The sequence below is a fragment of the Sardina pilchardus genome, chromosome 7, assembly GCF_963854185.1.
Source record: "Sardina pilchardus chromosome 7, fSarPil1.1, whole genome shotgun sequence".
Classification (NCBI taxonomy): Eukaryota; Metazoa; Chordata; class Actinopteri; order Clupeiformes; family Clupeidae; genus Sardina; species Sardina pilchardus.
The window spans coordinates 2,286,366-2,310,793 of NC_085000.1; the positions used below are offsets into that span (position 1 = coordinate 2,286,366).

The window sequence follows — 24,428 nt, forward strand, 5'->3', positions numbered from 1 at the left end:
CTATGTTGGTTGCTAGGTACATGGAGGTTTCATGTAGTTGACTGGAGGCATAGTGGATGATAACTGACAGTTGGAATGGTTGAACAGTTCAATAGTTGAGTAGTTTCAGTGGTTAAATGATTTAATAGTGTATTATTGCAGTGAGGACCTTTATTTTGAAACAGTTGTGGACAGAGGAAGTAGTGAAACAGGATCTGTAGTCTTAATGAGATTGTATGCTTAAAGCCTGAGACAGAAGGTGCCTCTCATATATAGCGTTTACGCGTCCTCTCTCGCTCCTCACTGATCTACATAAAGAATGATGGAGCGGCAACAATGGGATAGTCTAGCCCTTCTTCTATCTTTCTTTATGTAGATCATTGAGGATCGAGGAGCGAGGGAGGACATATAAACACTGCTTGAGAGGGACCCACAGTAAATACTTTAAAAGTTGTATATAGTCTAATTAATGTTGATAGACAGAATGTTTAATGGATGTTGATAGGCAGATTGTTTAATAGATATTGATTGACAGTTTAATGGGTGGATGAGTGAATGGTCTGAAGAAGATGAATGGATAGAAGGTTGGATGGAATGTGCCTTATATTCTTGTTAAGAGAGACACTGATACAGCTCTCTGAGAGTAGTTGACACAGGTGTAATCAATTTAACTGGCTAGTCTTAAGAGAGCCAGCGTGTACTCTTAAAGCCTGAGACAGTAAATAATTTAAAAGTTGAATGTAGATAGTCTAATAAATGTTGATAGACAGAGAGTTTAATGGATGTTGATAGACAGATTGTTTAATAGATGTTGATAGACAGTTTAATGGGTGGATGAGTGAATGGTCTGAAGAAGATGAATGGATAGAATGTTGGATGGAATGTGCCTTATATTCTTGTAGAATGGAGAGACACAGCTCTCTACTGAGAGTAGTGGATACAGATACAGGTGTAATCAATTTAACTGGCTAGTCTTAAGAGAGCCAGCCTGAGACAGAGTAGATTGTTTAAAAGTTCAATGTAGAGCGTCTAATTGATGTTGTTGATAGGCAGACTGTTTAGAATGGGTGGATGAGTGAATGGTTTGAAGAAGATGAATGGATATAAAGTTGGATGGAATTAGGAGGACTTATTTTGATACTGTTGTGCGCAGAGGATACAGGGGAACAGAATATGTAGTCTTCAGAGAGGAGCCTGAGAGAAACTGACAGTTGGTGCCCAGGTGGCTGACCAGCTGGGGTAACATTCTAATTGCTGCCGTGATGTCATAATGAGCAATGTTAAGTCTATGGGGGAAATGGTGATAGTTTTTAACTAATAGTTTAAAAAGTATAAAAGTTACAAAGTTGAAAAATACAAAGCACATATGGCATAAGCAAGACCTACGCAACAAAGTTTGAATGAAGTTTCTACGTTAAACGGTTGAAGCTGAATTGCGAGCGTTAGAAGAAGAAGTTTAATAATAACTAGAAATGCAATTCCAAGGAATTACCAGTGCATGAAAATGCAAAAATAGATAGATAATGTAGATATGGTTACTAAGGTGTAGCTAGGGTAAACATGGTGGTTGCATAGTTTAAAGAGAGTTGATAGTGTGAAGGTAGACAGTTTAAAGATGAAACGTTCCAGTTCTAACTTAACTAATGATTTCTATTCATGTTAAAATGTTGATTAGCTAACTTAGCTAATGATTTCTAGCAGTTACGCTAAAAATGCTTATTATGCTAGCAATGCTAACTTTACTAACAATGCTAACCAGGTTGATTAGCTAACTTAACCGATGATTTCTAGCAGTAATGCTAAAAATGCTAACTATGCTAACAATGCTAAATTTGCTAACAATGCTAACCAGGTTGATTAGCTAACTTAGTCGATGATAACCATGCTAACTAGCTAACTTGCTAGTGAGGACTTTCATTTTGAAACATTTGTTGCTAGGGTATCCATGGTGGCCACTATCAGGAAACAAGAAGTTACTGCAGTATAATCATGTTGGTTGCTATGGAAACGGTCATAAACACTTAATTTTAATGGTTGCTATGTTGGTTGCTAGGTACATGGAGGTTTCATGTAGTTGACTGGAGGCATAGTGGATGATAACTGACAGTTGGAATGGTTGAACAGTTCAATAGTTGAGTAGTTTCAATGGTTAAATGATTTAATAGTATTATTGCAGTGAGGACCTTTATTTTGAAACAGTTGTGGACAGAGGAAGTAGTGAAACAGGATCTGTAGTCTTAATGAGATTGTATGCTTAAAGCCTGAGACAGAAGGTGCCTCTCATAGCGTTTACGCGTCCTCTCTCGCTCCTCACTGATCTACATAAAGAATGATGGAGCGGCAACAATGGGATAGTCTAGCCCTTCTTCTATCTTTCTTTATGTAGATCATTGAGGATCGAGGAGCGAGGGAGGACATATAAACGCTGCTTGAGAGGGACCCACAGTAAATACTTTAAAAGTTGTATGTAGATAGTCTAATTAATGTTGATAGACAGAATGTTTAACGGATGTTGATAGGCAGATTGTTTAATAGATATTGATTGACAGTTTAATGGGTGGATGAGTGAATGGTCTGAAGAAGATGAATGGATAGAAGGTTGGATGGAATGTGCCTTATATTCTTGTTAAGAGAGACACTGATACAGCTCTCTGAGAGTAGTTGACACAGGTGTAATCAATTTAACTGGCTAGTCTTAAGAGAGCCAGAGTACTTAAAGCCTGAGACAGAGTAAATCATTTAAAAGTTGAATGTAGATAGTCTAATTAATGTTGATAGACAGAGAGTTTAATGGATGTTGATAGACAGATTGTTTAATAGATGTTGATAGACAGTTTAATGGGTGGATGAGTGAATGGTCTGAAGAAGATGAATGGATAGAATGTTGGATGGAATGTGCCTTATATTCTTGTAGAATGGAGAGACACAGCTCTCTACTGAGAGTAGTGGATACAGATACAGGTGTAATCAATTTAACTGGCTAGTCTTAAGAGAGCCAGCCTGAGACAGAGTAGATTGTTTAAAAGTTCAATGTAGAGCGTCTAATTGATGTTGATAGGCAGACTGTTTAAAATGGGTGGATGAGTGAATGGTTTGAAGAAGATGAATGGATATAAAGTTGGATGGAATTAGGAGGACTTATTTTGATACTGTTGTGCGCAGAGGATACAGGGGAACAGAATATGTAGTCTTCAGAGAGGAGCCTGAGAGAAACTGACAGTTGGTGCCCAGGTGGCTGACCAGCTGGGGTAACATTCTAATTGCTGCAGTGATGTCATAATGAGCAATGTTAAGTCTATGGGGAAATTGTAATAGTTTTTAACTAATAGTTTAAAAAGTATAAAAGTTACAAAGTTGAAAAGTCATAGCACACATGTCCTAAGTAAGACCTACGTAACGCAGTTTGAATGAAGTTTCTACGTTAAACGGTTCTAGCTGATTTGCGTGCGTTAGAAGAATAATAATAACTAGAAATGCAATTCCAAGGAATTACCAGTGCATGAAAATGCAAAAAAAGATAGATAATGTAGATATGGTTACTAAGGTGTAGCTAGGGTAAACATGGTGGTTGCATCGTTTACAGAGAGTTGATAGTGTGAAGGTAGACAGTTTAAAGCTGAAACATTCCTGTTCTAACTTAACTAATGATTTATATTCATGTTAAAATGTTGATTAGCTAACTTAGCTAATGATTTCTAGCAGTTGTGCTAAAAATGCTAATTATGTTAGCAATGCTAACTTTACTAACAATGCTAACCAGGTTGATTAGCTAACTTAACCGATGATTTCTAGCAGTAATGCTAAAAATGTTAACTATGCTAACAATGCTAGATTTGCTAACAATGCTAACCAGGTTGATTAGCTAACTTAGTTGATGATTTTTTGCAGTTATGCTAAAAATGCTAGCTATGCTAACAAAGCTAACCATGCTAACTAGATAACTTGCTAGTGAGGACTTTTATTTTGAAACATTTGTTGCTAGGGTATCCATGGTGGCCACTATCAGGAAACAAGAAGTTACTGCAGTATAATCATGTTGGTTGCTATGGAAACGGTCATAAACGCTTAATTTTAATGGTTGCTATGTTGGTTGCTAGGTACATGGAGGTTTCATGTAGTTGACTGGAGGCATAGTTGATGATAACTGACAGTTGGAATGGTTGAACAGTTAAATAGTTGAGTAGTTTCAATGGTCAAATGATTTAATAGTGTATTATTGCAGTGAGGACTTTTATTTTGAAACAGTTGTGGACAGAGGAAACAGTTAACAGGATCTGTAGTCTTAATGAGATTGTATGCTTAAAGCCTGAGACAGAAGGTGCCTCTCATATAGCGTTTACGCGTCCTCTCTCGCTCCTCACTGATCTACATAAAGAATGATGGAGCGGCAACAATGGGATAGTCTAGCCCTTCTTCTATCTTTCTTTATGTAGATCATTGAGGATCGAGGAGCGAGGGAGGACATATAAACGCTGCTTGAGAGGGACCCACAGTAAATACTTTAAAAGTTGTATGTAGATAGTCTAATTAATGTTGATAGACAGAATGTTTAATGGATGTTGATAGGCAGATTGTTTAATAGATATTGATTGACAGTTTAATGGTGGATGAGTGAATGGTCTGAAGAAGATGAATGGATAGAAGGTTGGATGGAATGTGCCTTATATTCTTGTTAAGAGAGACACTGATACAGCTCTCTGAGAGTAGTTGACACAGGTGTAATCAATTTAACTGGCTAGTCTTAAGAGAACCAGAGTGTACTCTTAAAGCCTGAGACAGAGTAAATAATTAAAAAGTTGAATGTAGATAGTCTAATTAATGTTGATAGACAGAGAGTTTAATGGATGTTGATAGACAGATTGTTTAATAGATGTTGATAGACAGTTTAATGGGTGGATGAGTGAATGGTCTGAAGAAGATGAATGGATAGAATGTTGGATGGAATGTGCCTTATATTCTTGTAGAATGGAGAGACACAGCTCTCTACTGAGAGTAGTGGATACAGACACAGGTGTAATCAATTTAACTGGCTAGTCTTAAGAGAGCCAGCCTGAGACAGAGTAGATTGTTTAAAAGTTGAATGTAGAACGTCTAATTGATGTTGATAGGCAGACTGTTTAGAATGGGTGGATGAGTGAATGGTTTGAAGAAGATGAATGGATATAAAGTTGGATGGAATTAGGAGGACTTATTTTGATACTGTTGTGCACAGAGGATACAGGGGAACAGAATATGTAGTCTTCAGAGAGATTGCCTGAGAGAAACTGACAGTTGGTGCCCAGGTGGCTGACCAGCTGGAGTAAGATTCTAATTGCTGCCGTGATGTCATAATGAGCAATGTTAAGTCTATGGGGGAAATTGTAATAGTTTTTAACTAATAGTTTAAAAAGTATAAAAGTTACAAAGTTGAAAAGTCATAGCACACATGTCCTAAGTAAGACCTACGTAACGCAGTTTGAATGAAGTTTCTACGTTAAACGGTTCTAGCTGATTTGCGTGCGTTAGAAGAAGAACTAGAAATGCAATTCCAAGGAATTACCAGTGCATGAAAATGCAAAAATAGATAGATAATGTAGATATGGTTACTAAGGTGTAGCTAGGGTAAACATGGTGGTTGCATAGTTTACAGAGAGTTGATAGTGTGAAGGTAGACAGTTTAAAGATGAAACATTCCAGCTCTAACTTAACTTATGATTTCTATTCATGTTAAAATGTTGATTAGCTAACTTAGGTAATGATTTCTAGCAGTTACGCTAAAAATGTTAATTATGCTAGCAATGCTAACTTTATTAACAATGCTAACCAGGTTGATTAGCTAACTTAACCGATGATTTCTAGCAGTAATGCTAAAAATGCTAACTATGCTAACAATGCTAAATTTGCTAATAATGCTAACCAGGTTGATTAGCTAACTTAGGTAATGATTTCTAGCAGTTACGCTAAAAATGCTAATTATGCTAGCAATGCTAACTTTATTAACAATGCTAACCAGGTTGATTAGCTAACTTAACCGATGATTTCTAGCAGTAATGCTAAACATGCTAACTATGCTAACAATGCTAAATTTGCTAATAATGCTAACCAGGTTGATTAGCTAACTTAGTTGATGATTTTTTGCAGTTATGCTAAAAATGCTACCTATGCTAACAATGCTAACTATGCTAACCATGCTAACTAGCTAACTTGCTAGTGAGGACTTTTATTTTGAAACATTTGTTGCTAGGGTATCCATGGTGGCCACTATCAAGAAACAAGAAGTTACTGCAGTATAATCATGTTGGTTGCTATGGAAACGGTCATAAACACTTAATTTTAATGGTTGCTATGTTGGTTGCTAGGTACATGGAGGTTTCATGTAGTTGACTGGAGGCATAGTGGATGATAACTGACAGTTGGAATGGTTGAACAGTTCAATAGTTGAGTAGTTTCAATGGTTAAATGATTTAATAGTGTATTATTGCAGTGAGGACTTTTATTTTGAAACAGTTGTGGACAGAGGAAACAGTTAACAGGATATGTAGTCTTCTGAGAGACTGTATGCTTAAAGCCAGAGAAACTGACAGTTGGTGCCCAGGTGGCCGGCCACCTGGCATAAGATTCTAATTGCTGCCGTGATGTCATAATGAGCAATGTTAAGTCTATGGGGGGAATTGTAATAGTTTTTAACTAATAGTTTAAAAAGTATAAAAGTTACAAAGTTGAAAAATACAAAGCCCACATCGCGTAAGTAAGACCTACGCGACATAGTTTGAATGGAGTTTCCACGTTAAGCGGTTGAAGCTGAATTGCGTGCGTTAGAAGAAGAACTAGAAATGCAATTCCAAGGAATTACCAGTGCATGAAAATGCAAAAATAGATAGATAATGTAGATATGGTTACTAAGGTGTAGCTAGGGTAAACATGGTGGTTGCATAGTTTACAGAGAGTTGATAGTGTGAAGGTAGACGTTTTAAAGATGAAACGTTCCAGTTCTAACTTAACTAATGATTTCTATTCATGTTAAAATGTTGATTAGCTAACTTAGCTAATGATTTCTAGCAGTTACGCTAAAAATGCTTATTATGCTAGCAATGCTAACTTTACTAACAATGCTAACCAGGTTGATTAGCTAACTTAACCGATGATTTCTAGCAGTAATGTTAAAAATGCTAACTATGCTAACAATGCTAAATTTGCTAACAATGCTAACCAGGTTGATTAGCTAACTTAGTTGATGATTTTTTGCAGTTATACTAAAAATGCTAACTATGCTAACAATGCTAACTTGCTAGTGAGGACTTTTATTTTGAAACATTTGTTGCTAGGGTATCCATGGTGGCCACTATCAGGAAACAAGAAGTTACTGCAGTATAATCATGTTGGTTGCTATGGAAACGGTCATAAACACTTAATTTTAATGGTTGCTATGTTGGTTGCTAGGTACATGGAGGTTTCATGTAGTTGACTGGAGGCATAGTGGATGATAACTGACAGTTGGAATGGTTGAACAGTTCAATAGTTGAGTAGTTTCAGTGGTTAAATGATTTAATAATGTATTATTGCAGTGAGGACCTTTATTTTGAAACAGTTGTGGACAGAGGAAGTAGTGAAACAGGATCTGTAGTCTTAATGAGATTGTATGCTTAAAGCCTGAGACAGAAGGTGCCTCTCATATAGCGTTTACGCGTCCTCTCTCGCTCCTCACTGATCTACATAAAGAATGATGGAGCGGCAACAATGGGATAGTCTAGCCCTTCTTCTATCTTTCTTTATGTAGATCATTGAGGATCGAGGAGCGAGGGAGGACATATAAACGCTGCTTGAGAGGGACCCACAGTAAATACTTAAAAAGTTGTATGTAGATAGTCTAATTAATGTTGATAGACAGAATGTTTAATGGATGTTGATAGGCAGATTGTTTAATAGATATTGATTGACAGTTTAATGGGTGGATGAGTGAATGGTCTGAAGAAGATGAATGGATAGAAGGTTGGATGGAATGTGCCTTATATTCTTGTTAAGAGAGACACTGATACAGCTCTCTGAGAGTAGTTGATACAGGTGTAATCAATTTAACTGGCTAGTCTGAGACAGAGTGATAGACAGAGAGTTTAATGGATGTTGATAGACAGATTGTTTAATAGATGTTGATAGACAGTTTAATGGGTGGATGAGTGAATGGTCTGAAGAAGATGAATGGATAGAATGTTGGATGGAATGTGCCTTATATTCTTGTAGAATGGAGAGACACAGCTCTCTACTGAGAGTAGTGGATACAGATACAGGTGTAATCAATTTAACTGGCTAGTCTTAAGAGAGCCAGCCTGAGACAGAGTAGATTGTTTAAAAGTTGAATGTAGAGCGTCTTATTGATGTTGATAGGCAGACTGTTTAGAATGGGTGGATGAGTGAATGGTTTGAAGAAGATGAATGGATATAAAGTTGGATGGAATTAGGAGAACTTATTTTGATACTGTTGTGCGCAGAGGATACAGGGGAACAGAATATGTAGTCTTCAGAGAGATTGTATTTTTAAAGCCAGAGAAACTGACAGTTGGTGCCCAGGTGGCCGGCCACCTGGCCTAAGATTCTAATTGCTGCCGTGATGTCACAATGAGCAATGTTAAGTCTATGGGGAAATAGCTCAATGTTAAATCTATGGGGAAATCGTTTTTTAATTCATTGTTTAAAAAGTATAAAAGTTACAAAGTTGAAAAATACAAAGCAGACATGGCATGAGCAAGACCTACGCAACAACGTTTGAATGAAGTTTCTACGTTAAACGGTTAAAGCTGAATTGGCTGCGTTAGAAGAAGAAGTTTAACTAGAAATGCAATTCCAAGGAATTACCAGTGCATGAAAATGCAAAAATAGATAGATAATGTAGATATGGTTACTAAGGTGTAGCTAGGGTAAACATGGTGGTTGCATAGTTTACAGAGAGTTGATAGTGTGAAGGTAGACAGTTTAGAGATGAAACGTTCCAGTTCTAACTTAACTAATGATTTCTATTCATGTTAAAATGTTGATTAGCTAACTTAGGTAATGATTTCTAGCAGTTACGTAAAAATGCTTATTATGCTAGCAATGCTAACTTTACTAACAATGCTAACCAGGTTGATTAGCTAACTTAACCGATGATTTCCAGCAGTAATGCTAAAAATGTTAACTATGCTAACAATGCTAAATTTGCTAACAATGCTAACCAGGTTGATTAGCTAACTTAGTTGATGATTTGTTGCAGTTATGTTAAAAATGCTAACTATGCTAACAATGCTAACTATGCTAACCATGCTAACTAGCTAACTTGCTAGTGAGGACTTTTATTTTGAAACATTTGTTGCTAGGGTATCCATGGTGGCCACTATCAGGAAACAAGAAGTTACTGCAGTATAATCATGTTGGTTGCTATGGAAACGGTCATAAACACTTAATTTTAATAGTTGCTATGTTGGTTGCTAGGTACATGGAGGTTTCATGTAGTTGACTGGAGGCATAGTGGATGATAACTGACAGTTGGAATGATTGAACAGTTCAATAGTTGAGTAGTTTCAGTGGTTAAATGATTTAATAGTGTATTATTGCAGTGAGGACCTTTATTTTGAAACAGTTGTGGACAGAGGAAGTAGTGAAACAGGATCTGTAGTCTTAATGAGATTGTATGCTAAAGCCTGAGACAGAAGGTGCCTCTCATATATAGCGTTTACGTGTCCTCTCTCGCTCCTCACTGATCTACATAAAGAATGATGGAGCGGCAACAATGGGATAGTCTAGCCCTTCTTCTATCTTTCTTTATGTAGATCATTGAGGATCGAGGAGCGAGGGAGGACATATAAACGCTGCTTGAGAGGGACCCACAGTAAATACTTTAAAAGTTGTATATAGTCTAATTAATGTTGATAGACAGAATGTTTAATGGATGTTGATAGGCAGATTGTTTAATAGATATTGATTGACAGTTTAATGGGTGGATGAGTGAATGGTCTGAAGAAGATGAATGGATAGAAGGTTGGATGGAATGTGCCTTATATTCTTGTTAAGAGAGACACTGATACAGCTCTCTGAGAGTAGTTGACACAGGTGTAATCAATTTAACTGGCTAGTCTTTAGAGAGCCAGAGTGTACTCTTAAAGCCTGAGACAGAGTAAATAATTTAAAAGTTGAATGTAGATAGTCTAATTAATGTTGATAGACAGAGAGTTTAATGGATGTTGATAGACAGATTGTTTAATAGATGTTGATAGACAGTTTAATGGGTGGATGAGTGAATGGTCTGAAGAAGATGAATGGATAGAATGTTGGATGGAGTGTGCCTTATATTCTTGTAGAATGGAGAGACACAGCTCTCTACTGAGAGTAGTGGATACAGATACAGGTGTAATCAATTTAACTGGCTAGTCTTAAGAGAGCCAGCCTGAGACAGAGTAGATTGTTTAAAAGTTGAATGTAGAGCGTCTAATTGATGTTGATAGGCAGACTGTTTAGAATGGGTGGATGAGTGAATGGTTTGAAGAAGATGAATGGATATAAAGTTGGATGGAATTAGGAGGACTTATTTTGATACTGTTGTGCGCAGAGGATACAGGGGAACAGAATATGTAGTCTTCAGAGAGATTGTATGCACTAGCCTGAGAGAAACTGACAGTTGGTGCCCAGGTGGCTGACCAGCTGGAGTAAGATTCTAATTGCTGCCATGATGTCATAATGAGCAATGTTAAGTCTATGGGGGAAATTGTAATAGTTTTTAACTAATAGTTTAAAAAGTATAAAAGTTACAAAGTTGAAAAATACAAAGCCCACATCGCGTAAGTAAGACCTACGCGACAAAATTTGAATGGTGTTTCTACGTTAAGCGGTTGAAGCTGAATTGGCTGCGTTAGAAGAAGAATAATAAGAAAAAGCCTAGGAAGAACAGTACAGTGCATTTTCATGCACTGTAATAAGAAGACTTGGAATAACAGTACAGTGCATTTTCATGCACTGTAATAATAAGAAGAAGAAGCCTAGGAAGAACAGTACAGTGCATTTTCATGCACTGTAATAAGAAGAAGCCTAGGAAGAACAGTACAGTGCATTTTCATGCACTGTAATAATAAGAAGACTTGGAATAACAGTACAGTGCATTTTCATGCACTGTAATAAGAAGAATAGGAAGAACAGTACAGTGCATTTTCATGCACTGTAAAAAGCCTAGGAAGAACAGTACAGTGCATTTTCATGCACTGTAATAAGAAGAAACAGGATAACAGTAGAGTGCATTTTCATGCACTCTAATAATAATAATAATATATTCCCACAGTTTATATATTGATTTTGATTTCTTCAGCTATGAGGTTCATACACAGGGGCAGTTAATGTTATTAACTATATATAAATGATATGGTTTTGTTTCTTCCAGCTTGCATAAAACACACAATGCGGCTAAAACACAGGAAATTACTGTAATATTTACTGTGTACTCACACATATAAAGCACACACTGCATACCTTGCCATGTCATTCATGATGACAACTACGACTGGTCTGTGGCGACCATTTGACTGAGGGAGCCAGGTGTGCATACTTTTGCTATACGTCACTCAAGACATAAGCAGCAACCGAATGTAAATATTTACATGATTTAGCTGTAGTTTACAGTGTGTAATGGCTGGTTTCGGAAGCTCCCCTGTGGTAGATTGGAGTGCATTCAAATCATAGCCTGTCTCTTTGGATTGATTATATGTGCTACTTCTCGCAGATGTGTGTGTGTGTGTGTGTGTGTGTTGTGTGTGTGTGTGTGTGTGTGTGTTGTGTGTGTGTGTGTGAGTGAGAGCGAAACTAGCATCCGTGTCAGTTGTGGGCAGGAGGTCTGTCTGTGTGAGTGAGCAGCTCAGGGAGTGATGAGCGGAGCGGAGCTGAGTGGACGCTCGGCTGAGTCATTCTTCTGTCTGGAGAGGCTTCCATCCATTTCTCTTCCCCGCTCAGTCTCTTCTCTTTTGACCATTTTTCTTTTAATCAATCTTGTCTCTGTGCTTTAAGTTTGCTTTCCTCTAGTTTTGCTCATTTGTCTTCCCTCACTCACACTCTCTCTCACACACGCATGTGCACACACACACACACACACACACACACACACACTCTCTCTTTCTCGCTCTCTCTTTCTCTCTCTCACACATGCACACATTCACTCACTCATTCACTGACTTTCTCACTCACACTCTGTCTCTCTCTCTCTCATACATTCACACACACTCTCTCTCTCACACTCATTCTGAGCTTCCATCCCCGACTAATGTTATCATGTAGGGTTAAGCGAAGACTCTCTTGAAGTCTGGAGACATGGCTGTTTAGTGTGTGTGTGTGTGTGTGTGTGTGTGTGTGTGTGTGCCTGTGTATGATGCTGTCGGGAGTGATCTCCTTTTTCACTTCTGTGGGATACAGTACCTCTAGGATGCAGCATTGGTGTGAGCTGACGTAGCCTAGCACTGCTATGAGCTAGTTGTCGTTGTGTGTGTTTTATGGGCCTCGTGCTTTATGGATCATGCCAGATTTCCATTGCTGTTGAGCAAGAGCGTCTGATTCAGAAGAGGAACTTGGGTTAATGTAGTAATCCCACCGATCTGATGACCAGACCGATTTAGGCGCTGACTGTAAAGTGGTTCATAGCCCTCACTGTGTTGAAAGGTCACATCCTTTCGTCTTATTAGAACTGAGCAGTTTCGTCAGTCAGACATTGTCATCAACATTAGTCAGACATTGTTGCAGAGGATTATGGTACTCCTGAATGTGAGTGTGTGAATGAGATGAGGTTTATCGTCAGTTATAAAGATGTAAAGATAAATACTATACTAATGCTGTTCTCAGAAGAGGCTTATGGTCCAGCTCTACGTCATCAGTGGAGGCTGTGTGACCGCACTGCTGGTGGCAGCGCATTGTAAATCTGACCTGGTGAGTTCACTTTGGTAGGCCATCTGTAGTAAGTGTGTGTGTGTGTGTGTGTGTGTAGGATGGAAATCTCCTTACACACACACAGGCACACACACACAAATACACATACACACGAGAGAGAAAGAGTTGCCCAACCAAAAAAACAGTCAACAGCTTGCGGCAGATCTGAGATGCCAGGCTTCTTTTGTGCGCTGCTTTTTTTTAGAGCTCTCGTAGTGGATACATTGTACTCTCTCTGCCCTTGGTATTTTTGTTTGGCCACTGAAATTTGAAAAGGCGGCGCTAAGTCATAGAAGAGGGGGGAGGAGAATGGCTCCCATTAATTTCCTCTTGAAATGAGTCATCAAAAAAAGTAGTACACAAAATGGATGCCATCCAATCCTGCTTTTATTTATCATTCCCAAAACAGGCATTCCTTTCTCCCTGTCTGTTGTAACCATTCCAGCCCTGGGCAGTACTGACGTTCCCAGCATTCCCAGCCTTTTTTTTTTCTTTTTTTGTCCCTGCCCGTCCAGAAAGGCAGGTGTTTTTTGTTTTCCCTCAGCGTAATTCTTTTTTTTTTCTCTTTAGCTTCTCTCTCAGCCTTTCTTTCTGCTGGCTCAAGCTGTGACCTGTTTGCTCAGTGTAGGCTGCTGTTGCTCCTCCTCCTGTGTGTGTGTGTGTGTGTGTGTGTGTGTGTGTGTGTGTGTGTGTGTGTGTGTGTGTGTGTGTGTGTGTGTGTGTGTGTGTGTGTGTGTGTGTGTGTGTGTGTGTGTGTGTGTGTGTGTGTGTGTGTGTGTGTGTGTGTGTGTGAAGCAGGTGAGGCTACCTGCTGATTAGGGGGGAAAGTGGGCGTGTGTGTCACTCAGGGTCACTAGGGGTAGCCCCACCACCTGCCCAGCTGGAGTAGGGTTACACCTGCACACACAATCTCTCTCAAAGGAGTGGTCGGATGCATAGTTTAAAATATACAGTATATATACACACACACACACACGCACACACATGCACACACAACCACACACACATCCAGACAAAAATTCCCAGAGGAGCCCTTGTGCGTGCAGACACACACTCACATTCAAAATCTCCCAAAATAACACATGGGACGCATGATTAAAAAACAACAATGTTGATCAAACATAGCAAACAGCAAACATACACACACACACACACACACACACACACACACACACACACACACACACACACACACACACACACACACACACACACACACACACACACACACACACACACACAGCGTGAGGCCGGACGACTAAAAGGATCTAGTGGTCGTCCCTGCAGGTAGGAGGCAGGGGGCTTATCGTGGCCCAGCATTAGGCCCTTCTGCTGCCAGATGTTTGCTGCCCGAGGGAGCCCAGGCGCTGGGCACTGCGCCAGCCTGCACCTGTCATCTGCCCAGAGCTGAGGTGGGCACCTGCCCTCTCCCCCCCTCCCCCCGGCCTTCTGCTGTGGCCTCTCTCTGACCGCCTGTCAATCAAGCAGTTAGCGTGTAGCACGGTTAGCGTGGTTAAAGTCCACTAGACCATTAGGGAGTGATGTGTGGTGCGTGGCTAGCCTACTTGTACGAGTTGTGCACTCAGCGGTGAAGCAACGCAGAGCAATGGAGGATTAAATTGTGGTACTGTACTGGGTTTAAAGTCCGATGCCAAACCAGCAGGTTTGATGGCTTACTGTAGAGCACTCTACCCCCATCTTCATCTGATGCTGCTATTGTGAAACACTTATGTCATGCTGTATACCAGGTCATGCACTATGCATTTTGGCGTTCGCTCGCTCCCACTGGCAATGAAAAGCTTGAAACTCTGCCATCTGCTGGATGTGGCAGGGACTGTGGCGTGGTATTGTTGGAGACCGTGGCGTGGTATTGTCTGATATTTAGGCGTAAAATGTCAGGAGTGGTCACGCTCGGGATGCGACCGTGATTGTGTCCCTTTGCCTCGCTGGATTTGGGCAGATAATGCGTTTGATCCGTGGCACAGCGTCAAGCTTATCTGTGTTCTCTCTGTGTGTGTGTGTGTGCGTGTGTGTTGAGCTGTATGCTTTGAAGCTCGCTGTATTTGTTCTTCTCCCCCTACACTCGTCTCACCACAACTACCAGACTCGCTGCATGACGCGACTGTCTCATTTTTGGGGTGGGAGAGCTTCTTGTTTCCCTTCCTCAACGGAGCGCCATATTAATGCGATGCTGAATTCTGTTCAGTCATCATCTATGAACATGAAACTTCTCCACTGATGTCCCACTGAAACGGAGTGATTTTGCCACCACAGATGTGCTATACTGCTGCAGTTCTATTTTGGCTTCGTCCCCATTTGTATGTGTCAAACGACCAATTTTAGACTCTGCCATTTTTTTTATATAATGCAGTCTGAGTCTGACTGGAAAGGGCAGTGCACTGAACCCAAACGTACTTAGCATTTCTGAAGGCTGACTGTTCATACGTGAGTCCAAATTCCTGCTCTCCGGTGCCCTCTGCCCTACCCTCATGTTGCCTGGCTGCCAGCATTCCTGCCCTGCTTACATAGTTCACCTGCCTGTGCTGTACAGTGTAGCACAGCACAGCATAACACCGCACAGCTCACCTGATGCTCTGAGTCAGTCTGAAAGGCATTTAAATAGCTGGTTGTCTCCCAAGGCTCTCAGCTTACCTGGTAATAACACTAGTCTAGGACATAAGAAAGAGTGTGTGTGTGTGTGCATGTGTCTGAGAAAGAGTGTGTGTGTGTGTGTGTGTGTGTGAGAATATTGATGTCAATGTAAGCGCCTCTTACTGAGAGCTGAGGGTAACCAGAGACCCTTTGTTCCAGTGTGCTGTGTATCTCACCTCTTCCGCTCTCATGTCTTTCTTTCTTTTCTCTCTGTCTTTCTTTCTTTCCTATGCCTCTCTCCTTTCATGCATCATTTCGCTCTCTCTTGCTCTCTCACTCTCTCTCTCTCTGTTTCTCTCTCTCTCTGTTTTGCTATTACTCTTGCTTTCTTGCTGTAATGCTTGTTTAAACTTTCTTGCCGTTTGACTGATTCTTCCCCTTCTCCCTCTCTTGTCCTCTTCTCCCCATCTTCCTTACCTCCCTCCCTCCCTCCCTCCCCTCCTCCATGTCCACCTCTCTCCTCCTCCTCCCTCGCTCTCTTCTCCTCCGCGCAGAACAACGACAACGAGACGCCGCTCCACTGCGCGGCGCAGTACGGCCACTCGGAGGTGGTGCGGCTGCTGCTGGAGGAGCTGACCGACCCCACCATGCGCAACAACAAGTTCGAGACGCCGCTGGACCTGGCCGCGCTCTACGGGCGCCTGGAGGTGGTCCAGCTGCTGCTCACCGCCCACCCCAACCTGCTCAGCATCAACACCAAGAAGCACACGCCGCTGCACCTGGCCTCGCGCAACGGACACCTGCCCGTGGTGGAGGTGCTGCTGGACTCCGGCATGGACATCCACTACCAGGTGAGTCCGTCGCGCAGAGGAGGAAAGGAAGGGTGTTTTGGTTTTGGTGGTAGTCAGACAGACAACCAAATAAACTAGATAAACAACCAGATAAGCAGATAAACAGAGGCACACAGGGAGAAATGTTGACAATCTATCAGAGATTGGGAGCTAAAAGCACAAAAGCTGGTAGATTTAGCTTGGTGCTGCAGGACGCTGGCATGGACATCAGCTACCAGGTGGGTCCCCCTCGCGGAGGGAAGGAAGCATCGCATCGCCAATCAGACACACTTATGCAGACACACAGGCAAAGAGAAAGACGTATTGACAGTCTGCCAAACAGATTGGTAGCTAAAATCTAAGTGATGCCCCACACATCAACTACGACGTCACATGGCTGAGATGAAAGAAGGGCAGAGGAAGAATTGGAGCTACAGGTAGACAGACAACTAGGTCACCGACGCCCGTTTCTCCTTTGGCCTCCAATGGTAATTGCCCCCACCATGATGGCCTTTCTATTTGCGTACGTTCTAGAGAGCCCAATGCTTTATCGAGCTTTCAAATATCTACGAGACCGACAGCTCGATCAGAATGGGTCACAGACAGACAGAAAGACAAACCGACCTGACGCCCATACAGATGAACAGACAAACCGTTAGATGTATTGGTAGGCTGAGCGAAAGTGCTCCTGAGTCCTGACCATAGTTTTTGTGCTCAGCACAACATCAGAGAGAGATGGGTAGCCGGGTAAGAGTTTGCAGCAGATGTGGGTGAAAGAGGGGCCATCTCTTCTGTTGAACATGTGCTTCGCCTGCCGCGCCAGCTAGTCTGTCTCTTTGGCACTGGGGTTGGCACGAGGTTGCTGCTCTGAAGTTCTGGGTTCGCTTTTCTCTCTGTGCCCCGGGGCGGCTTGATGAGATTAGGTTGTCAGACAGACGGGAGACAGCGAGAGAGACGTATCAGACATGTCTGGTAGTCAGACAAGCCAATCAGGCCGATCAGACGCAGATACTGGGAAGCACTGCAGGCAGAAGGTGTTGGTGTGGAGCGTCAGAGAAGATTAGATTAGATTGAGAAAGGGTAGGTGGGTCAAATGTGAACGAGTCGATTGACAGTTTAAGAAAAGAAAAGGTAGATGACCCACAGTCTGCTGGTTGCTGGCATTTAAGTCTTTGTTATGAGTGACTGAAAAAAAAAACCCAGTTAATCAATTACGCAGACTTGCAGACAAAAATATAGAGTAGACACACATGGAGTAGACTTGCAGGTGGTCTGTCAGGCAACCAAACATACACAACCAAACACAACTAGAGGGTCAGAGCTTTAGGACAAAATGGTGATTGGATAGAGATTTCTAAATGCACAATGTGCAAAATGGCGATGTCCATCAGAGGCTTATAATCGAATGAATGAAAGCCATAATGTACAGTAGCCGCAACAGTACAGAGCAGCGTGTGTCTTTAGTAGAGCACTGCAGTGACTAAATAAAGGAGCAGATGTGTGTGTGTGTGTTGTGTGTTTGTGTGTGTGCCCCTGCACTCGCTGGTCCTGGGGAGACCCCACGGCGAGGCTCTTAGCGCCCCAGGCTGAATGGGCCGAGCTCTGTTCACATGAGTGCTGGAGCCAAAGTGTTCAGCTGCCCCTGTGGAGGCTTTCTCGTCAGGCGCCGCTGGACAGTTAAGGCCACCATCTGTCCAACTGCCCTGCCATCCCATTCTCTCTCTCTTGCCCTCTCTCTACCTCTCTCTCTTTCTCTCTATCTCTCTATCTCTCTCTACCTCTCTATCTTTCTCTGTATCTCTCTCTACTCTCTCTCTCTCCCCTCTCTCTCTCTCATGCTGTTTTAACACACACATTCTATTTTCATCTCCCTTGCCAACGCTCTCATTTTGGCCTCTCTTCATCCCTCTCTTTAACACTCTTTCTTTCTGTCAGTTTCTCTTTTTCCCTCTCTCGCTGTTTTTCTCACCACTCACTCACTCACCCTCTCACCCACTCTCTGTTCTCACCCTTTTAGTTAGTATTTTTTCTTCTTCAAGCAACACACACAAACACACACACACACACACACACACACACGCACACACACACACACACACACACACACACACACACACACACACACACACACACACAAACGCTGGTCTCTCATGTCCATCTGTGCCAGCTTCCTGAAGGTTTACAATTACCGTGGCAACGTGGCCCAGAAAGCAGCCTGCTTTGGCTCTCTGTGGCCAATTATCTGGTTCATCAATCAGAGAGACAGACAGACAGAGAGGGAGACAGAGGGAGACACGGGGACAGACAGACGGACAGGTAGACAGGGAGGCACTGAGTGGTGTCCCCTGTAGCTATGTGCCCATCCTTCTCCTCCAAAGCTGGATGGTCCAGGACTCGTCTCCACGGAGACCGAGTCCCTCCGGCACAACGTCTGGCCATTTCTGCAGCAGGACTCCACCTGACCCACTTCGTCTCATCTGTAAAAAAAACACACAGGAATGAAGTTCATCATAACTTTCTTAAATGTGTCTGAGGTGAACTCACTGCAGATAAAAGTAGAAGAGAAATTCTTTGCAGTAACCTCATGTATTTCTGTTTTGCAGGCTACAGACATTAGCAGCCCACAGTTTGTTTATTTAATTATTTGTTTGTTTGTTTGTTGTGTATTTACAGACCGAGAAGGGCAGTGCCCTCCACGAAGCTGCTTTGTATGGGAAGACGGATGTGGTGCAGAAGCTTCTGAGTGCAGGTCAGTCCCACAGAGATGGAACTATCGTTCCTAAAGTACTAGTTGTGTTTGAAACAGGAGCAAAGCTTTCAATTGATTATTGGAGGAGTTCTGTTGGCTTTTGTAGTTGTCAGCAGCTCACAGTCTTCCTCTGTTTGATTTTTCATAATGGTAACAGTGGGTACGGGTTGAGAATGCACCTTCTCCCGCGGGACTCCCGAAGAGATCCCGCAGGCCGTCAAGCCGATTTTTTTCGAGGCTAAGGCAATGTACCCAAACAACCACCAGGTGGCAGAAAGTTTCATCTCGCACTTCAAAATGATGAAGACCGCATATCCGTCAATAGTCGACTCCTTAATCTCATTTAATCATTACAATGAAGGTGATGACTGGCGAAATTATTCAAACGACGTTTCAATTAACCATTGTTGAAATGAATGAAAATGGTTATAGAAAATCGCCTACAGCCTAACGCCGACACAGCTGATTCTTTGATTGATTCTAAGCTGTTTTGATGTAGGGGATGGGTAAACTGGCGCGCTACAAACATGCTACCAATGTAATATTAGTAGGACTAGCCTACTTAGACACTTTAGTCATAGGCAACGTTGCCATGTTAATTTGGGCTAGAAGTGCTTGCTTGTGGTGGCGCTCCTGTCCGCTGCTTCTCCCGAATTGTGTGGCAAATTTGTCAGCAATCAGCTTAAATGTCAAATCATATTTATTTCTCTTTGTCGCCATGGTAGGCTACTGGGGGAAACGCGGAGAAACGAGATGGTCAGTCCTCGTATTTTTTCTTCGCGTTTCGTTATAAGAAATATATAAGTAGGCTAATAGTTAGTCTTCTTCCGTTGAACAGATACGGGACGCTCTTTGTTCCGTATTTTAAGGAACTACTCAATGCACACACACTACAATGAAAAACACACAAAGAAATAACTAAACATATAGCCTACAACCTAATGACACTTTAATGCAGCGTTTCTCAAACTATGGGCCGCGAAACGTAGAGACTGCTGCTGGTCCGCAAGACATGGAGTGAAATTAGGTCCGGTGATCTGATAATTTGCTGCGCAATTGACCAAGTAACCGCGGACCGACAGAAAAAGAAAGCAAACGTTGCTGCAGAAATGCTTGCTAATTTGATGTGTTTAAACATAGAGCCATACAATTAGGTGTGTCTGTTATTATGATAATTTTCGAGCATAACTGCTTGTCCATAGCTCAGTGACAGGTGTTAATAGCCTTGCCATAAGCACTGCTGCAGGTGCTTCTTTTATTATGCGGTTAGAGCACAAGCGCTTACTCATATAGACTATAACTCGGAGGGACAGGTGCAAAACCACCAACTGGGATGGATCGAAGGGCAAGCAAGCACTGCCACACAACGTGAAGGCCTTTGTGTTGTCAACAAACAGAAAGTTTCCTACGATGGGGAGAAGTGGCCGCAAGGACTGCATCGATAAGATCAACGAATACAGTAATGTTTTACAACCCAGCTGGTATCCGCTGTTCATTCCGACATATAAAATAAAACAATAGCCTAAATAATAACTGCATGCGTAATGGACACGGCTCTATATCAATAATTTTCGAGGTTCGCCATTTGGTAATATGACCTATCCTTACTGACAATAATTTAGATTGAGCACAACTAAAGTTGCACGAAGGCAAAATACAGTCCTAAAAGCCTATTCTATATAGCCTGGCCAATATTGTAGATGTGCAAAAGCAGCATTTGCGTGCGTGCTTGCCGGTGAGGTGTAGCCTACAAAAATGAGCATAACATCTGATTATTAAAGTATGGCTATAGGATATAGGCTAGAGAAGAGTTGGTTTAAAATTCAAGTGTAGTAAAAAAGTTTGTGCACATCCCCGGTCAAGGTGCAGAACAAGAGTAGGCTAAATAATTAAAAAAAATGGAAAAAGGTTCGCACACTTGAAATCCTTCTTTTTTGATTTGATTTTATTTTCTTTATCACAAAGGAATGACGTTTCGACCGTGTGGTCTTCTTCAGATTAAAATTCAAGTACGTGCGCTATTTAACCCCTCGAGACCGACTGCAGTCTGCTGACACAGCCAGACGACTCTCCCAACCCATTCATTCGTTTTGGCCGATGATATAACCCATTCATTCGTTTTGTGCGTATATAGATTCCTGCATGCTGCATTACCGTGACCCTTAGCCTACCTTGTGGATGATTTTTTCTCATTGGAATACAGCAGGACAGAATGCCTTTTATCTAACACACGCAAAAGCTGAGATTGTTGGAAGGACTAGGCTACTCAACAAACTTGTTTTTCGTTTCTGGGAGATCTCGTTATCGTTTTGGATTGTCGGATTTTTATAGGCTACTTATTGTTTGGACTTATGGACAATGAACTTTGAGGGGTGGTTGTTAGTGCTTTACAAAGCTTTGTGTTAATAAGTGTCGGTCCTCCTATCCTTCAGCTCACTGCGCGATGCAGTTGCGCATAGTGGCCACGAAGTCATTCTGTTTACGACACAATACATGATATTTGTGTTTTTCGTTTCTTAGATTGAATGCATGTTTGACATGTAAACAGGCCTTCAGTCCGTTAACTTAAGGCCTTCTTTTGCATGGGGTTGCTCGCATCCGCCCGTAACCTGTAATAGTATTTTTCTTTGTTTAGCCAACAGCATCTTAAGTTCTTGAACGTAGCTGTATTGACCGTGACATCTCACAGACGCTAATAGTTCTGTCCGAACTGAATGGATGTTGTTGTTGTTGTGTTTCAGGTATTGATGTGACCATTGTGGACTCTAAGGGCCTGACAGCGCTGGACACTGTCAGGGACATGCCCTCTCAGAAGAGCAGGCAGATCGCTGGCCTCATTCAGAGTATGTGTGTGTGTGTGTGTGTGTGTGTGTGTGTGTGTGTCCCATCCTCCACTGTACCTCCATCATCCCTCTATCTCCTGTCTTATTGCAGCATACAACATACAAAACATCCTATCGCTATTTTTTTTACCACTTTTATATTTTTTATTTTCACAAACACATTCTCACAAACTCATTTCCCTGCCTTGCTTTTGCCCTGTATATCTGTGTATGTGTATTTCTGTATTCATACTGTACTTTTCTTCCTTTCCCTCTATCTCCCTCCATCTACATCTCTATCTCCATCTCTATCTCGCTCTCGCTTGCTCTGTCTCTCACCCCCCCCCCCCCCCCACACACACACACACACACACACACACACACACCACCCCCTCTCTCGCCGGGTGTGCTGAGGTCATGTTTGATGGCGTGTGCTTCTGGCCACGACAGCTGAGTCACGCACTGCCCACAGCCCTCAGTTGGGCAAGAGCGCCAAAGAAACCCTGACATTCAGTGGCTCACTGAATCACTTGGTTTTCATCGCTCCGTTTACCGGAGATAACCCTCGTGTGTCAGCCCATGTGGAGCACAGATGTGTGTTGTGTGTCGTCTGGTGCCACGTGTGGTGGTCTTCTTACCCATGCGCCCACTTGGTGTTTCTTCAGGTCACATGACAGGAAATGCTCCTGATATGGCCCTGCCCCCTCCCCCAATTCCTCCCCCTCAGGAGAACCTCAGTCCCAGGAGAAAAGGTAAACAGCAGCCCACTCACCCTGCGGAATATGCACAATACATGCAGCCATTACACATACAATACACAATCACATGCAGCCATTTCAAGCACAATGTAACATCCAGTTTCCATGCAAAAGTAAAACAAATGCAGTTAACAATTTGAAATGGAATTTGACTTAATTGGTTATATTTACCAATGGAACTATTTTCTTGATCCTTAAGGATCAAGAAATCATTAATCTGGGCATACATCTGTGATCAACAAATCTCTGTTTATGTATTTGAATGGTGTACAGTATATTGTGTATTCATTTGTCTGAGCAAGTAAATCAATGTAGCAGTTGGCAGCAATGCTCTGTAATGTATCCCGAGACCCGAGCACTGGAGGTGGTGTGTTTTGAAAGTCTCAAGTGGCGATGCTCTTCGGTTCCCCTCTGTCCCCACCACTGGAACAGACACCAGTGAAAGGTCACCTGTGAATGTATTGCATTGGGACAGATGTGTTCAAAAATGTAACAGTTTTGGTGTGTGTTTTTATTTTGGTGAGTGCCTCATTTTGTCTCCCTGTAAATGCATTGGAACACAGATTAACTAGCTGCCTAGCTATCAGTGGAGAGCTGAGAAAGATGGTCCTTTATCCATGCCAGCTGTTTTCCATCTTGTATTGATTTGTGAATAGATAAATAATGGAAGTGTGTTGTTTGTCTTGTGTTCGCGTGTGTGTGTGTGTGTGTGTGTCTGTGTGTGTCTGTCTGTGTGTGTGTGTCTCTCTGTGTGTGTAGGTGAGGTGGATCAGCAGATGAGTGAGCTGATCTCCGGACTGTCGGGAGACCCGGAGGAAGAGAGCCCGTACGAGGCCCTGTTCGAGGCCACCTCCTGCCACTCCCTCGACAGCCTGGCCAGCGGCAAGTCCTCCGACCGCGACTCCGGACGACCGGACAGCGAGGCCGGCAAAGTAAGGCCGCAGTGCCATCGTCTCATCAGAGAAAAGGCTGTATGTACACCACACAAGTGATGACGAGCACTGAAAACTCTAACCAAAGAATATATGATAGCATTATCATTGCAACAAATGTCTTTTTTTCCTGAATGTCACATGCACAGATTTAGAGGAATTGGGGGGGAAAGTTGTTAGCCAGTACAATTGCAAACAAATCTTTGAACGGAATTGAGATTCTGAGTGCAGGTTGAGGTTCCTGTTAGTGTCCCCTGCTCACCAAAGATCTGTGACGAGACGAAACCGTTGCAGAGAGAAGTGTGAGGTGTGAATTAAATGTTGCATTTCGTTGCCAGCCGTTGCAAGCCGTTGCAAGCCGTTGCACAGCATTCACCTTGTCTAGTCATAGTTGCAAGGTTTTAACATGTTGCAGCTCATCTCAGCGTGAATCTTTAGTCTGAACCCCCTTAAGTGCCCCCTTCTCACCACTAGGTGGAGTGTGAGCACCACAGTGAGAGGCCCCCTGCTGTGGTTAGTCCATCTCTCTGGTCCCAGTTGGGAGCTGTAAATGACCATGCTGTTGGTGCAGGGGCAGCTCTCATGTTTGGTCTGGGCTGAAGGACCCCTTGTTTTTATCACTGGACTTGTGCAACAATGTAATGTTTTTGTTTGTTTGTTTGTTTGTTTGTTTGTTTGTCTGTGTATCTTGCTTAAAATATTCCTGTATTTTTGTGGATGATTTGCAGAAAGATCGGCTACCTCCCCCATCGCAGCCTGGCCCTGGTCATGAAGAGGAAGGCAGCTCAGAGGTAAAGCTCTCTCGTCGTGGCGTCCTGTGGTCCCAGACATCAGACCCCACGCTATTAGATCAGCTGGAG

The 24,428-nt window shown here is 42.3% G+C and overlaps 1 protein-coding gene across 8 annotated transcripts in view; it reads left to right on the plus strand.

The window, feature by feature from the left end:
* Positions 1-24,428, plus strand: part of LOC134087081 (ankyrin repeat and SAM domain-containing protein 1A-like) — a 139,846-nt gene that overhangs the window by 43,866 nt on the left and 71,552 nt on the right. For 7 of the 8 annotated variants that reach the window (XM_062540303.1, XM_062540304.1, XM_062540299.1 and 4 more), the window contains 6 exons: positions 16,032-16,328; positions 18,981-19,056; positions 21,798-21,899; positions 22,544-22,630; positions 23,396-23,607; positions 24,297-24,359. In XM_062540303.1, the coding sequence (XP_062396287.1) occupies positions 16,032-16,328; positions 18,981-19,056; positions 21,798-21,899; positions 22,544-22,630; positions 23,396-23,607; positions 24,297-24,359 (837 nt within the window). The remainder of the gene's footprint in view (positions 1-16,031; positions 16,329-18,980; positions 19,057-21,797; positions 21,900-22,543; positions 22,631-23,395; positions 23,608-24,296; positions 24,360-24,428) is intronic. The other variant, XM_062540305.1, reaches the window with a different exon arrangement.